Below are 17,430 nucleotides of genomic sequence, written 5' to 3' on the forward strand. Positions count from 1 at the left end.
AGGATGCTTGGAATTATTTTAGCAAATTCCGTTTTTAATGTATGGATGACTGACTCGCCCTATAATGTAACCTCCTCCAATAGACTAACCTTAATATAAAGTATATATAGTCAGAACTAAAATGGAGATAAGCCATATTCGAAATTTCAGACAGTTAAAAAAATATAATAATAATTTGATCATAGCTATTCTCAAAATGTAGGTTATCATTACAAAATGTGTCACTCCTCATTGACTCCAATAAGCAACACAGAAATGTTAGGCTTTAACAGATAACATTTATTTCACAATGAATATGGCAAAACAAATGTTGCTAGTTTTTTTTTTTTTTTTTGACTGCCGCTAAAATTCAGAAAAAAAAACAAAAAACACAACAACAACATTCTTATATACATAAAGCTTATCAACGTGGTAAAATCAAAACTGGGTAAACTTGAGCAGCTGAATATTACCTTCCAAAGTCATTATCTACTGTCTACAGCATGTCAACATTCTCGCAGGCATAGTGTAATATTTCTTCTCTTTACACTAAAATCTATATACAGCTTATATCTAATTCCAGGTACAGTTCTTGTCCAGTTTGTAAACAAAAAAAAAATTCAAGATTGCATTCAAGATAGTATTAAAATCAAATAAACAAAAATAAAAAATAGTTAAAGTAATATTGACAAATCTGACATTTAGACGGGTTGTTATGAATTAACAGCACATTTGTAAGACAATAAAATACATAAGCAAAAATTCTGCTAGAGTTGTATGCTATTAACTCCAGTGGATCAAGTACTGGAATGTAACGGATTAGTAGCCTGCTGAGGACTAAAACAGTTTTACACACTTTGGTCACCCATCATTTTCAAACACAAAAGCACATCTTACAGATTTCAGAGCTCTTTGTTTATTTGCTGAGAAATAGCCACTATAAGGATATTTCACTTGACATTAAGCTGTTCCCAGTAATACATTTGACTATAACCTCTTTTTAACCAGACTTCTGAAAACCACATGACTTATTTTTCCTCCAGTGAAGACCAGCTTAAGGATAAGACAGTCATGGATTCCGAAAGGTCTGATTTCAGTGCAGATATGCTGAGTAAGCATTTCCTTTCATCTAAATTGCTAGAGCATTATTGATTGCTGTAAATGCCAAAAGCTAGTACTACTTATAGTGGTCTGCCATAGTTACAACCATTTAGTCTGCACACAGAAACTACTGTCTAACAGTGTTGGGAAGCTGGAGGAAGAAAGGTTTTTTTTTAATTGAATACAGATTCCTTGATGTACAGCATTGAAGAACAATAACCCTTATTCAGTAAGCAGAGGAGATTCAGGTGTCTTCATTCCAGTTATCAGATTCCTCACTGTCTCACAGAAAAGTGCATATAGTGCAGCATGCCTTTCACAGTATCCTCAGGTCTTTCCAGTTTAGTTGATGCCGACTTCATCGGTTGCGTCTGTAGCATCAGAAGCCTGTCCATCGAGACTGCCTCGTGCTCGCCATATTTTCACTGTATGATCACTGCAAAACATTAACAGGATTGATTTAATAATGTTATTAACTTAAAATGGCTCAATGGCCCAAAACGACATGTCTGGTTTGTTAACGAGGTGCATTCCCACGCGCAACCTACACTCTGCGAATTCGGGTCTGTTAAGGATTCCAAAGGCTCACCCTCGTTCTATGGGTGACAGGGCTTTCTGCTGTTATGCGCTAATGTGATCAAGGACGCTAATACTGTTGATGCTTTTAAAAAACAACTAAAAAGGCATCTCTATGCACAGGCATTTCATCACGGTTAGGCTTATGACACTGTGCAATGTTTTATTTTATAATTTGTTTTATTTTTAACTATATGCTGTCTATTTGTTGTTTATATTTTGTTTTGTTGTTTTTAGTGTTAATGTTCTAAACTGTACAGCGCTTTGAGATGCTTGCATTTAGGTGCTTATTATTATTATTATTGCATTCAAACTCATGATCAGGAATAAGCCATTTACCATCTTAAATTAAATCTTTGTATGAATAGGTTGATGAGGAAACTGCTGCTAGATTATCATTGTTATCTGCTGTTATTTTTTATTTGGTTATGGTGCTAATAGGCTTCACCTATCTTGATCATTGGACCACATTCTACAACGAGGACTATCTGTATAGACGGGATGGACTGCATTTAAATAACAAGGGAACCAGTCTACTCAGAGAAAAGATCCTCGAGCAGGTTCGGAAGCATTTAAACTAGAAAGGAAGGGGGGAGAAATCAACAAAAAAACAGAAGGGAGACCGCATCAAAACAAGAACAACAACTCAGGTAAGACAACCATTAAATGTATTTATCTAAATGCTAGAAGTATCAGAAACAAAATTCTAGAACTTGAAGCTACTGCACTAACAGGTAACTATGATGTGATAGGTGTTACAGAAACATGGTTATCTGAGAGTGATGGGGACGAATATAATATTTGTGGGTATACACTGTATAGGAAAGACAGGCAGGACAGAAGAGGAGGAGGGGTAGCGCTATACATAAGAAACAGTCTTGAAGCCCAGGTGTTAAACCTGGACAAAGAAAATAAAACCGAATCAATATGGGTCAGAATAACGGACAAAAATTCAAAAGGCATAATAATAGGAGCATGCTATAGACCGCCAGATTCAGACGGTGAGCACAATAATCTGTTATACAATGACATTAGAAAGGTGTGTAGCAAAGGAGAAGCCATACTAATGGGGGATTTCAACTTCCCCCAAATAAAATGGGAAAACCCGGTGGGTAGCGCGAAGGATGAAATAGAAATGGTGGAAATGACAAATGACTGCTTCCTAACACAATTTGTGAAGGCACCCACTAGAGGGGAGGCATGCCTTGATTTAGTCTTTTCAAATAACGAAGATAGAATAACTAAAACAGAGGTCAGAGAACCACTGGCAAACTCAGACCACAACATGGTCTCATTTGAAGTGTTTTTTAAATCCCCAAAAGTAAAGATTAAAGCTAAGGTTTACAATTTTAGAAAAGCAAACTATGAAGGTATGAAACAGAGACTAACAGAAGTAGATTGGAGTAAAATAGAGAAAACACCCACAGAAGAAGGATGGTTGTTCTTCAAAAATGTAGTACTAGAGGCGCAAAACAATTATATCCCTAAAGTAGACAAATCTAAATGTAAAACTAAATTGCCAAAATGGTTTAATAGATCAATTAAAAAAAATATTCAGCGAAAAAAGGCACTTTACAGAGCATTAAAAAAGGACCAAAAAGAAAGTACGCAGAAAGAGTACACAGAACTGCAAACGCAAGTCAAAAAGGAAGTTAGAAAGGCCAAGAGAGAAATAGAAATGAACATTGCTAAGGGAGCTAAAACCAATTCCAAAATGTTTTTCCAATATTACAACAGCAAGAGAACATTCAAAGAGAAGATTAAATGTTTAAGAGATACAAATGGCAAAATCGTAGATGAAGAAAAAAAAATAGCAAATATGTTAAATGATTACTTTTCACAAGTTTTTACAAAGGAAGATACTGACAACATGCCCCACATGTCATCCAGTTCCTATCCAGTTTTAAATAACTTTAGCATAACTGAGGCAGAAGTGTTAAAGGGACTAGGAGCTCTTAAAATAAACAAATCCCCTGGGCCGGATGAGATCCTCCCAGTAGTACTCAAAGAAATGAAAGAAGTAATTTACAAACCGCTAACCAAGATCATGCAGCAGTCTCTTGACACAGGGGTGGTACCGACAGACTGGAAAATTGCAAACGTAATACCGATCCACAAAAAGGGAAACAAAACTGAACCAGGTAACTACAGACCAGTAAGCCTGACTTCTATTATATGCAAACTTATGGAAACTATAATAAGATCCAAAATGGAAAATTACCTATATGGTAACAGGGTACTGGGAGACAGTCAACATGGTTTTAGGAAAGGGAGATCGTGCCTAACTAACTTGCTTGATTTTTTTGAGGATGCAACATCCATAATGGATAATTGCAAAGCATATGACATGGTTTATTTAGATTTCCAGAAAGCTTTTGACAAAGTCCCGCACAAAAGATTAATTCTCAAACTGAACGCAGTTGGGATTCAAGGAAACACATGTACATGGATTAGGGAGTGGTTAACATGTAGAAAACAGAAAGTACTGATTAGAGGAAAAACCTCAGAATGGAGTGTGGTAACCAGCGGTGTACCACAGGGATCAGTATTAGGTCCTCTGCTATTCCTAATCTACATTAATGATTTAGATTCTGGTATAGTAAGCAAACTTGTTAAATTTGCAGACGACACAAAAGTAGGAGGAGTGGCAAACACTGTTGCAGCAGCAAAGGTCATTCAAAATGATCTAGACAAGATTCAGAACTGGGCAGACACATGGCAAATGACATTTAATAGAGAAAAGTGTAAGGTACTGCACGCAGGAAATAAAAATGTACATTATAAATATCATATGGGAGATATTGAAATTGGAGAAGGAATCTATGAAAAAGACCTAGGAGTTTTTGTTGACTCAGAAATGTCTTCATCTAGACAATGTGGGGAAGCTATAAAAAAGGCTAACAAGATGCTCGGATACATTGTGAAAAGTGTTGAATTTAAATCAAGGGAAGTAATGTTAAAACTGTACAATGCATTAGTAAGACCTCATCTTGAATATTGTGTGCAGTTCTGGTCACCTCGCTATAAAAAAGATATTGCTGTTCTAGAAAGAGTGCAAAGAAGAGCGACCAGAATTATTCCGGGCTTAAAAGGCATGTCATATGCAGACAGGCTAAAAGAATTGAATCTGTTCAGTCTTGAACAAAGAAGACTACGTGGCGACCTAATTCAAGCATTCAAAATTCTAAAAGGTATTGACAGTGTCGACACAAGGGACTTTTTCAGCCTGAAAAAAGAAACAAGGACCAGGGGTCACAAATGGAGTTTAGAAAAAGGGGCATTCAGAACAGAAAATAGGAGACACTTTTTTACACAGAGAATTGTGAGGGTCTGGAATCAACTCCCCAGTAATGTTGTTGAAGCTGACACCCTGGGATCCTTCAAGAAGCTGCTTGATGAGATTTTGGGATCAATAAGCTACTAACAACCAAACGAGCAAGATGGGCCAAATGGCCTCCTCTCGTTTGTAAACTTTCTTATGTTCTTATGTTCTTAAACACCAGAACATAAATGTGCCATGTGCATTTTGAAGAATCGATATCACTCCATGTCAGGGAAGTACACACTGTTTTTTATTTTTATTTTATGTATTTATTTAATTTTTACCATGGTGTGAAAAGTGGAAGTAATTAAAGTGATTCTACTTTGTCACAATTTGCCTCATCAATTCCTGTTTTTTTTCTGTTGCTGTTTCATCCACTCAACGATATTGAAGACACTCAAATGTGTGTCTTTTAATAAAATACGTAGTATTTTACTACCTGCAATTAGTCTCTTAATTACTGACAAATACTCACTCTGATGCTGTAAATATGTTGCTGGAGTTGGTGGAGATAGCATTTATAGGACTGTCGTGCCCCTTCATTTCCCCCAGTGGTGAAAACGTGTCCACATGCCACAGCTTGAGGACACCTCCTCTACAGCCACTTAGAAGAGCAGGGCAGCCAGGCACAACTCCCAAAGCACAGACCCAGTCTCTGTGGGCGTTTGGAACTTGCTGGAAAAATAAATACTAGTTAAGAACAGACTCTATCAATTAGATTAATCATACAGAAGTGTCCTAACTGGACGTGACAACAGCTTTTAGACTACTTCTGTTTTCAATATTAACTGCTAAACATTACTGCAAACATTTTTGCACAAACATTTGCAAAAAGTAAAACATACCGACAGTGGTGGGCATAACACTTATAATTGTATTGGATTATGACCACATAAATTCATTTTTTCACACACATACACTGTTGTGCTTCTGGTAATCAATTAGCACATGCTGAGCAGGGACAAGGACTCTTGGAATATAAAATACAAACAAGGCTGTAACAGGGCGAGGATCCTGTGCATGGAAAAGAGGGCAGGGAAAAGTCCTGCCATTACATGTATTTGTTTGGTTTTGATTTTGTGTTTAATGTAGAACGGGGTACCCTCCGCCTGCAGCTGTTTGTTTTGTACGTGGAGGACGAGCGAGGTGCCGTTCGCCACGTTATTGTTTTGGTTCGTTTTTGTATTTATTTAAAAATATATAGGACGACGAGAAGCCGTAGTTTGTTTTGTTTTACAGCGTAGATGGGAAGCCCCATCCACTTGAAAACCTTGTGCAGAAGGTGGCTATCTTCCGAATTAATTAAGTGGTTAATTTGTTGCTAAAATTGGGAGATGGTCACCTGTTAAAAAGCCTGCAGCTCTCTCTGTAAGGTGGGGAGAGTATGGAGTTTTAATGTGGTTGTTCGAGAGGAGGAACGGGAGCGAGAGAGAAAACCAAAAAAAAATGAAAGAACAAAACAAAGTAGGATCAGTGCAGGCTACTGCCCAATTTAAGATTTCTTATTAGATTTTGTGTTTGCGATTTTGTTTTGTTTAACTCTTATTTCGCTCTGTGGGCAGTGTTGTTTTTGTTTAAATATTTTATTCCTCTGTGTTTAAATAAATGCAGCGCCTTTTTGCACCGCAGTTACCGGTCTGTTTTTGTTCCTGCATTCTGGCCTGACATCACCACATCGGCCAACCCTATCACAACGGCGTACAAAATCTACTCTGTAATCCTGTTACTGAAGCCAGACCACCAAAATTCTGACTTGAATTGAACAATGCATAAATGTGTGGAGGAGACTCAGCTTTTTAAAGAATTAAGCCAATAAGTCTTGAAAGTACTCTGCAACTGTAAACCACGAGAGTGAAATCAAATTATTTTCTGTACTGTGTTACAGTATACTTTTAGATTGAGATGTATTTTAAAAGGTAGTATTTGTATGTTTCCGTTAAAGACACGTATGACCTTACACACATTTATCAACATGCGAAAAGCCTAGCATTTAACACTTCAAGAAGTTCTACATTGTAGCCCTCTAACCTGGAGGAGGTCTTTGCGAGAAAGGTCCCATTTCTTAATGCCATTGTCTCTGGAGCCACTGAAGAGGCTGTCTCCCTGAATCACCAGAGACTCAATACCATCGTAATGTGGGGGCTCAAAGTTGTGTGTTGGGCTGACTGTCCCCAGAGCCCCTTCTGTTACATCAAACATCTGGAACAGAGAAAACAGTTTTGTCATTATTACCCTTTCCTGAATGCCCGTTCCCATCAGAAGTCAACAGTTCATGTATTTAGACTGAAAGGAGCCGTTTAAAACAGATATAACATGTGAGACAAGAAGCGGTTTACTGTCTACTTACTGTAAAATGTATTATGTTGACTTGACTACATAGCTTGTACTGCTCCCAGGACACACATGAAAACAACATTGTAAGCAATCTATTGCTGATAAATAAAAACACATAAAAAATTATATATATATGCAATTCACCATCTGATCTAGGAGTCAAATTGGATAGCCTAGTGCCACAGTGACCCAAGTTTCAAAAAAGTGGTAGTTTAATGATTAGACGTTTTGTGCTTCCTCATAACCATTTGATACAAAAAGTCTTGCCTGTACGAATCAATTTACTCACATTACACTTATAGTTTGAGGAGGTCTACACAATTCTCAGCTATGTAATTGATTTCCAGTGTTATTTTTCTCATACCTTTATGTAATGATCTTTTGACCCAGTAATGATTAAATCCTGTCCATTCCCGGTCTGGTCAACAGTAAGACACATGACAGGTCCAATATGACCAGTCAGTTTGCCTGTAGACAGAAACCTAAGGGACAAGGAAAACATCGAAAAGTGACTCAGATCAGCTCTTCAGTATGCACTTGTCCTTTAAAAGTAGTTATGGAGGACAATTGATTAAATTTGCTTATTGTGCATCCTAGTTACCACGAAGACAGAGGGTTGTGATACTTTTGACACATGCAATTCCTGATCTATACCGATTTAATTTAATTTCAAGGTAGTAATTCTTGTGCCTGCGCAGATGGCTTCAACTGACCCATTAATTGTAACAGTAGAACAAAAACATCAAAAATTTAGTTGCAGGGAGGAGCTGTTAAATTACTGTTCCTTATAGTTTACCGTTGAAACCATTTTATTACTTTCTAAATTCCACTCTCTCAAAACAAATCCCCTCGATCTTTAAAAACTTACAGTTTGTTTAATTTACTTTGCATTTGTTTTAAAAAGACTGTGTAATAAAATGCCTTTATTTTTTTGTTGCCTCACCTCTTGAGATCCCACATTCTCACTGCATTTCCTGCGGAGGCATACAGGAAAGTGCCAGTTGGGTTCAGTGCAATTTGATTGATCTGATTTTCTCCAGCAGGAATTGTAACAGTCCTGTGAGTGCTGGCCGAACAAGCATCTCCGGGTGTCACCTGGCCTGAAGAACTAGAGGAACATGCAGACTATAACCAGCTTTAAGAAGCCAAACCAGGACCAACCCCCCTGGTGAGCTCTTTACTGCCCAATATGTGCTCTCTTAAAGGCCCATCTACCATTTTATATTGGAGGAAATCAGTTGCATGTTTCAGTACTGTATTTCAATTAGAAGCTTAGTAAAATCAGACAGTTTAAAGCCGACACTTACGTTAGAGTCCGTATACATTTAGCAGAGTCTCTTATATCCCACACCTTAACATAAGATGTGGAGACTGTGAAGACCAGGCTGGAGCAGTATTTCACAGATACCACATTGTTAGGGTGGCCTCCAAGAGACATTATTTCTTGTCCAGTCACTAAATTCCAAACTTTACAAGTGCGATCTGGAGAGAAAGAAACATGAACAATGAGGCCAACATGCGCACATCAAGCAATATCAGTGACATCACTGTTCTAGTAGTTTGTCAAGCTAAAACTATCAAAATGAGGAAGTCATTCTACTCCTGACCATTCTAGACCATTCTAGTCCTGTCTACTTTACTAATTATTTTGTCTAGTTTTTTATCCTTTTATTACAAAACTCAACGTATTACAGGAGTGTTGTCCCAAATATAATAACAGAGGTATAATCATCTTTAATAGTGTGTAAGAGCATCCTGGGAGCACCTATGAGACCCCCTGATAAACACGCTGGTCAACCTGGTTCCAGGGATGAGCCAGTTGCACTGCCGCCACTTTCATGCCACTTGTAAATTCAGACATCCTTCTGCTCTCCTAACATTATTACTGAATAGTGGCTCACAGCTCTCACCCAGCTCATACATAGTAGATATTTTAGCAAAGGGAGATCGTGTCTAACTAACCTGCTCGATTTTTTTTTTGAGGATGCAACATCGATAATGGATAATTGCAAAGCATATGACATGGTTTATTTAGATTTCCAGAAAGCTTTTGACAAAGTCCCGCATAAAAGATTAATTCTCAAACTGAACGCAGTTGGGATTCAAGGAAACACATGTACATGGATTAGGGAGTGGTTAACATGTAGAAAACAGAAAGTACTGATTAGTGGAGAAACCTCACAATGGAGTGAGGTAACCAGTGGAGTACCACAGGGATCAGTATTAGGTCCTCTGCTATTCCTAATCTACATTAATGATTTAGATCCTGGTATAGTAAGCAAACTTGTTAAATTTGCAGATGACACAAAAATAGAAGGAGTGGCAAACACTGTTGCAGCAGCAAAGGTCATTCAAAATGATCTAGACAAGATTCAGAACTGGGGAGACACATGGCAAATTACATTTAATAGAGAAAAGTGTAAGGTACTGCACGCAGGAAATAAAAATGTGCATTATAAATATCATATGGGAGATACTGAAATTGAAGAAGGGATCTATGAAAAAGACCTAGGAGTTTTTGTTGAAATGTCTTCATCTAGACAATGTGGGGAAGCTATAAAAAAGGCTAACAAGATGCTCGGATACATTGTGAAAAGTGTTGAATTTAAATCAAGGGTAGTAATGTTAAAACTGTACAATGCATTAGTAAGACCTCATCTTGAATATTGTGTTCAGTTCTGGTCACCTCATTACAAAAAGGATATTGCTGCTCTAGAAAGAGTGCAAAGAAGAGCGACCAGAATTATTCCGGGTTTAAAAGGCATGTCATATGCAGACAGGCTAAAAGAATTGAATCTATTCAGTCTTGAACAAAGAAGACTACGCGGCGACCTAATTCAAGCATTCAAAATTCTAAAAGGTATTGACAATGTCGACCCAAGGGACTTTTTCGACCTGAAAAAAGAAACAAGGACCAGGGGTCACAAATGGAGATTAGACAAAGGGGCATTCAGAACAGAAAATAGGAGGCACTTTTTTACACAGAGAATTGTGAGGGTCTGGAATCAACTCCCCAGTAATGTTGCTGAAGCTGACACTCTGGGATCCTTCAAGAAGCTGCTTGATGAGAGTCTGGGATCAATAAGCTACTAACAACCAAAAGAGCAAGATGGGCCGAATGGCCTCCTCTCGTTTGTAAACCTTCTTATGTTCTTATGTATGGTGAATCACATGAAGACATACATTGCTGTGACGGGGTACACCCTGTCACTGTGCATACTTTATGTTTTGTGTTATTTTGTATATGTAATATTATTATTTAAATATAATGTTTTGTGTTTATTTAGAAAAACATTGTTTTATTGCCTGGATGGGGTTGACATGCCTCAGCCAGATAAAATCGTGAGAATCCCTGATCAACAGCAAGTGATTACTGACAAACTGGCTGTTGACCAGGCATATGAGAAAACCTGTGCCAAATGCGGTCGAGGGATAAACTGTGTAATCAATAGCCAGAGCATCCCTCGACCACAACACACAAAGATGCAGCTTTGACTGAACAGAGTTAGTATGTTCAGAGATGGAAAAGGAGTCGTGAATAGGACAGAAATAAGACGAGAATAAGAATTTCTACCAGTGCTGGTTCTGCTTGTTTGTCTATTGCCGTTTAATTTGAGGGTTTCGTTTTGTTAAAACCTTTTGTTTATTTATTATTAAATCTGCGCACCAGCGCATTCCTACCCCAGTGCTGTCTGTGTCTATTCTCCTTCCTGGCCTGACGACGCCAATAAGCCAATCCATGACAATTGCCGATTCAGGGAATTTCTAAGTGTACCCACATTCCACAAGACTTGTGTGTACCCACAAGACTTTTCCCTTGACAACAAAACGTTTTTTGAAGTTGAATAACTGCTTCAAAACATTCCCCCACACGTTAGCAGTTCTCTCACCTTTGGACCCAGTAAAAAGGAGATCATCTGTTGAATCTACACAGAGAACGGCTTTCGTGTGTCCTTCAGCTACATGGATACATTGCAGAGGGGTACTCCTGGTTTTTGAAGCAGGGAATGGACTAATTACACCCCTAACGATAAAAACAAGATCACACACATTACAGAATATGCAGGAATCATTGAAACATGGAACTCACTTAAGCTCTTTAGATGTTATCTGTGCATTAAACTGCATCTGCATGCTGAGTGTAGGTGTCACTAAAACTGCTGGACGCATCAAGAAACACAGTACATTACAGCCCACTAGCCACATGCAGCAAATAATTGTCACACACTGGGAAATATAAAGGTACAAGCACACAAACAGCAAAGAATGGCCAGAAAAGAAAAGAAAAAACAAAAGTACCTGTGTACCTCGGACAGAGAGGAATCATTTTCATCGGACCTACAATAAAATAGCAGTGCGATTGAGAGGGGAAAAGGAAGAACCCACCAAACAAACTGGCGTAATGTGTCATGTATAATTCAACAAACCATGATGAAAGCAAAATATTAAGATGTCCGTTTAAAAATAAAAAATTGAATAATAAAAAAAGATTGGTTTGTTTTGCTGGTTGAATGGCGCTATTCAAAAATGAGGTCACTAATTTCATACTCAACACTACAGATAATAGGCACACATTAAAGTGGAGTACTTTATTACTTTTTCAAACTAGCTCGGTATGTTAAGAACTGCAAGCGTTAAGAGACATAGCACTTTTTTGGAAGTTTAATTAAGGGGCTTGAAACCTAAAGCACACAGAAAAAAGACAAGTAAATGAGTGGAATGAAATTGACAGAAAAAAAGGATCAACAAAAAGCAAACAACATTTTATCTTTACACATCACATGCTGTATACAAGAAAAATTAATCAGAAAGCATTAGCAATCTAGAAAATGCAAAGAAGTTTAATACATTCACCAATAGTTTATGAATATGATCTTGTATATGTAAAACACCGACAGGTTAAGATGGCTTTCAATGGCTATAAAATGTGATTTTTTGTGGTTACAAGTGTGATCATGTCACATCTTTTTTTCTCTTGAATACAGAAAATAAAGTGAGGAGTGAAGGGTTCTGGTTGGTTTTTATTCATTGTATGTATTACAGGCTATTGGTATAACTGGAGTAAGAAGAGGGTAGCAAAAGGACAGACTTAGATTTACAGCATAATAAGAGAACACATTATGCAAGCAAGATAAAAATGAAATGCAGGCCGTTTGATTCCCTTACATATTGATATAAATGTTTCACTGAGGTTACGGTTTAAATATTAATAACATTCTCTTACTTATTCTGTTGAGCTGCTGACCTCCTCTGAGCAACAGTAAGGCGACTAAAAACATTCTTTACATTACATGGTCGGCTTGGAGGAGAGGAAGGGGGTGACGAACTGGCTTCTGAGGTTCCTGAATCAGAGCTGCAACATAATTAACTGCACTTTCATTTGGATTTTCAGAGCAACAAGTTACGCATTGTCTCCACATACTGTAGGCTTCCTTTTATAAAGTAACAACGGCGTACATTTGCATAGGAACAAACACTTCCCACATGCTGTTGCTTCTGAAGTATCAACTGGATTCACAGGTGGTTATTATAAGAAGAAATCTGTAAGATACGTAGCTGGTGACTCAAAGGGCACAAGCTCTCCGGATTATACTTCACTGTATTATGTATTTATTTTAAAATCACCGTTTACCATGATATTCACTTAATTTACTTTTGACTGAAGACAAAAAACACACAAATCTACAACAGTCAATTTTGATTTGAAAATGTGAAATAATACATGGTTTGCCCAAGTTTTGCCTAATTACTGAGGATATAGTAGCAAAACCTTTTTTTTAATGATCCGTCATGAGTAAGTAGGGTGTTAGTTTGCCAAGGTTAGTTGCAGAGTTTTTGGATTGTGTGGCGACGATGTCGGTGATGTTCATGAAAAGCGAAGGATGCACAGCATCAGAAGTTCTCTCTCCAGGCCCATAAAAATCACTACATGTCTTTTTCACACTGCCTTCAAATGGGTGGTGGGTTTATCTGGTGGTTCAGTAATACTGTAACAAAGCTGAAACTACCAACTCTTCCTCCTTTTATCCTCAGCCGGATTCAAACCAATGCAGCCACAGGTAAAAGAAAAATTATTTCATTTTTTATTTTATAAAAGAAAAGCATTTTTACGATGGATTTTTGTGTACTTTCATTTGCATCAAGTGAACAGGGGCTTGCAGGTATAAACAAAAATCAAACGTGATTAGAAGAAGCAGTAAAATCAGACAATGAATCAAACGTGATTAGAATAGGCAGTAAAATCAGACAAGGAATCAAACGTGATTAGAAGAAGCAATCAAATCAGACAAGGAATCAAACGTGATTAGAAGAAGCAGTAAAATCAGACAATGAATGCACTTTCAAATGTTCTGCGTTCTTTTTTTCTTTCCAATCGACATGTGATACAGAATACCTACAGTTTTAAGTTTCTAACTGAATGTAGTACATTCACTGTATGATTTGGCAATTGGGAAATCAAATTCATGCAAAGCGCTTTTGTTTCCATTAGTTGCCACAAACTACAGGTAATTTATGGAAAAGACTAAACTGGCTGTGGGTTAGTCACTGATATGCTCAAGTGTACTTCTTACAGTTTTGTTTCCTTGCTCTTGGTTTTGTCCACTGCTAATTGCCCCTTGTCATAGATTTTTCTTCTGGTCAAAGGTGATGGCTCAAGGGCTCTCTTCTCTGTTGTCAAAGACTGTCTGGAACTAATGAAATATTTCATTAAAAAAGCAATTTTATTGTACAAAGTAAATAACAAATTCAAAATCACCAAATAACAATTTGCAGAAAGTTTGTGTCCCTGTCACATGTTTGAAATGTAAATAGAGCTGAGTGTTCAAGCGCAGTACAGTCAATTTTCTTGTAGCTTGTTAGGGTGGTCCCTCAGATGATGTATTAAAACGGTAAATTGAATAAAGTTTAATACAGACATAGCTAAGTTATATGTTCCCGCTGCAGGCACCCCACATGGTGGATAACCATATTTCACCTGTGAAAGGCAGCCATTTGTTCTGTTAGGGGTTTGAAAGCGTTTATTTTGTGTTTGACAAACTCCTGTTCTGTAACCTGAATAAACCTGAGTGGCTTTACACAGAAAACCTTAGTCTCTCAACATCTTTCAAAGTGGATCAGCAGGCATGCATGTTTAAAAAATATAGTTACCTGTTATTACTTTGTCCCAAATCACATTGACTGATCTTCGCCAGGCTTGATTTTTCTTTATGGTCCAGTAACATTTTAACTTTTCAATATTTCTTTTAATTTAACCAACACCATCATTGTTTTTAAGCAAGAAGCTGCTGTGCCAATTTACTGAGCAACATTAAAGCACTCAAGTGGGTAATGATATTCAGTGTTAGTCAGTAAGCCTAGTATCTTGTTTCAAAGTAATAAAGCTACCACCAGAAGTTCAGGCAATAAGCGCATGCAGCCAGGCAAGAGTAAATGCAGTACCTGTACCAGGAAAGAATCATGAGGTCATTTTATGAATTTTTTTACTGTCCATTTGTAAGAACCCATACTCAATACAATGTTGCCGCTTTAAAAAGCAGACCATAATACCACAAACCAGTTACAATGCAACATGGTCATGGGTCCCTTTCGCCCCACAGTGCCACTCAGTATAAGGCATAACACAAATAGCCTGGTCTCATAACTATGGCTCCCTACAATAGATTATAAAGGGGAGCACTGAACTGTGCATTTCCCCACCATAATATGTTTTTATTCTGTTTTTTTAAATGTTATTGTGCAGTAATGTCTAAAGAAAATAACATTTACGGATGCTAAATGCAAATAAGCAACCTTTCTCAGTAGCATATGCTAACTTTCTTTTTTTTTTTTCAACTAACTATAAATCAGAAATAATTTGTAACAACGTGTTAAAAAGCCATCGAGACTTCATTTGTTAGGCAGGAAAATACTTTTACCGGGAGGTTTGTTCAGTTATGTGTAATAGAAACTTTGAACACGTAATAGGTCTTACACACATAGCCATATTGACAATAAAATTTCAAAACAGACAGAAGAAGAAGTGTACACGCTACGGTTACTTTTTTTTTGTTTTTTTTTTTTTTTTTTTTTTTTTTTTTTTTTTTTTTTTTTCTTCTTATTTGAAGGTCAATTTACACGGAACCAGGTCAAGAATACCACAGAAGAAAAAATTGAATATTTAGTCTTTTTACACATTGTGGAAAAATCAAAACATTAGAGGCAGGAATGTATTCATATTATAACGATAAATGGTGTCAAGCACCCCATTACATCCAGATTGCGACACAACCCGATTTCCACAGTAAATTTTATAGATATAACATATGGTTTAAATAACACTCGAAATTCGATTAATAATTCCCCAAAGTGAAAAATATGTAATGTCATATTGATTTTATAATTTAAGATTTTAAGATATCCAGATGTTTTTTATTTATTTATTTATTTATATTTATTATTGTATTGAAGCAAGACTGTTCTACTTAAACACAGAGGATTAAATCTGCAAGAAAGCTGCAACATGCAAAAAGCAGAGGTAGTTAGTACAGTGAGGCCAAACTTACATGCTGCCCAGCTTAGAAGGCAAGCCAGATGGTAGAGGCATGAGCTCTTTTTCCCTAGCAGATACACCAATATTCTCAGTGTCCCTCCCAGTCTCTTGCCCTTCTGCTGCAGGCATTAGAGGTGTAGAAAAGTCCTCTGCAGAAGTATCAGAGGGTGGTTCGCTACTGTCGGCATAGAGCAACTCCATTTGTGTAGTTGTCCTTCTTCGCGCCTGCAATACAGTTTAATAGGAAAGTGTACTTTTAAATCAACATTGGATTTGGTGGTTATGCAAACCAACATTTATATATTGTAGTGTTCATATAGAAATCTTTATAAACAAGCATGTTCATGACATTCAACCCTTGCCACAGCCTTGTATTCAAAATGAGTGCTAAAGTATCAGAATCCTGAAAAAGTAAATCACTATGATTTACATCCTCGGCATGCACAACTAGTGTGACAAAAACACTCTCTCATAATCCCCCAGATTCTGCTACTCTTAATAACTTGAGCTAAAGAATGCCCCTAGCAGGTCCCAGTACAACTGGAGAAGTGGTTTTCTAGCAAAACACCGCTATGCAGAGGAGGGGTAACAACCTTAAATGACAGAATGCATCCATACAAACCCCTGAGGCACTTCATGTAAGGAAAAAGGAAAGGAAAAATAAGAATTCTCTTAATGACATCACAGCTGTAGAGGAGGTGTTCATGGTATGGATTCCGTACCCCAGACATGTACAACAATAATGTCAAATAATTCTCAAGCATTTTGCAAGCTTTTTTTTTTTTTTTTTTTTTTACCAGTAGGCAACCGTTGTTCAGTTTGTAATTTACAGTGCACAACCATTTTTAAAAAATATATATTATTTATTTTTAATCTGGTCAAATAGATTTCACAAGTTGCATACCTTATTTCTTGATCTGGATTCCCCACAGAGCTTCAAGAGGTCTGATGTTAATGAACTAAAATAAAAAGAACAATTTGGAAAAACACTGCAATTAACTCAATGCTACGAAAAGTGTAATACATGCACCCCCAATACTTGCATACATCTCAAAATGTAAGTGTGACGTACAGACTTATAAACATGCCCCTCCATATATCTCCAGATTCTGATACGACCAATAACCTTTGCTAAAGAATGTGCCAACCCAAGTTTCACCACAACTCAGTAAGTGGTGAACTAGTAATATATATATAACGCTACACTGTGACGTGCCTGCATACAGACAACACTATATATCTTGTCTTCAGAAATGAACATACCCAGTTGGGGGACAATAAGTAAAGCATTTGAAATTTTAGGGATCCAGGTTTTAACCAATAAAAAGGCTATTTATTTGCTTTGGAACAAAATCATTTGGCCGGCTTTCCATGTGAAGTAAATACATTTTTTTCTCATTTGTAAACCATGGAGGAAGTGTGAATGACATTACGGAACTCTGCATTATGGAAAATACTTTAGTATTATTTATTTATTTATTTATTTACAAAATTAAAAACGTTACCTTCCTTCTGTGGCAGGGCTGTGGACTGATTCATCACTGCTGCTTTCATCTCCATTTTCTGGGCAATTGTAAAAAATACAATT

General features: G+C 37.1%; 1 protein-coding gene across 13 annotated transcripts in view; it reads right to left on the bottom strand.

Moving 5' to 3' along the window:
• Positions 1-264: 264 nt before the first annotated feature.
• LOC121319764 (kinesin-like protein KIF21A) overlaps positions 265-17,430 on the bottom strand; it is a 52,650-nt gene continuing 35,484 nt past the window's right edge. For 7 of the 13 annotated variants that reach the window (XM_041257561.1, XM_041257556.1, XM_041257557.1 and 4 more), the window contains 13 exons: positions 17,348-17,405; positions 16,747-16,801; positions 15,856-16,067; positions 13,885-14,004; positions 12,537-12,665; positions 11,612-11,650; positions 11,203-11,336; positions 8,620-8,794; positions 8,256-8,420; positions 7,677-7,794; positions 7,007-7,177; positions 5,454-5,653; positions 265-1,516 (listed from right to left, as the gene is read on the bottom strand). In XM_041257561.1, the coding sequence (XP_041113495.1) occupies positions 1,423-1,516; positions 5,454-5,653; positions 7,007-7,177; positions 7,677-7,794; positions 8,256-8,420; positions 8,620-8,794; positions 11,203-11,336; positions 11,612-11,650; positions 12,537-12,665; positions 13,885-14,004; positions 15,856-16,067; positions 16,747-16,801; positions 17,348-17,405 (1,670 nt within the window). In that variant the 3' untranslated portion in view covers positions 265-1,422. The remainder of the gene's footprint in view (positions 1,517-5,453; positions 5,654-7,006; positions 7,178-7,676; positions 7,795-8,255; positions 8,421-8,619; positions 8,795-11,202; positions 11,337-11,611; positions 11,651-12,536; positions 12,666-13,884; positions 14,005-15,855; positions 16,068-16,746; positions 16,802-17,347; positions 17,406-17,430) is intronic. The other 6 variants (XM_041257562.1, XM_041257558.1, XM_041257566.1 and 3 more) reach the window with 3 other exon arrangements.

The sequence above is a fragment of the Polyodon spathula genome, chromosome 8, assembly GCF_017654505.1.
Source record: "Polyodon spathula isolate WHYD16114869_AA chromosome 8, ASM1765450v1, whole genome shotgun sequence".
Taxonomy (NCBI): domain Eukaryota; kingdom Metazoa; phylum Chordata; class Actinopteri; order Acipenseriformes; family Polyodontidae; genus Polyodon; species Polyodon spathula.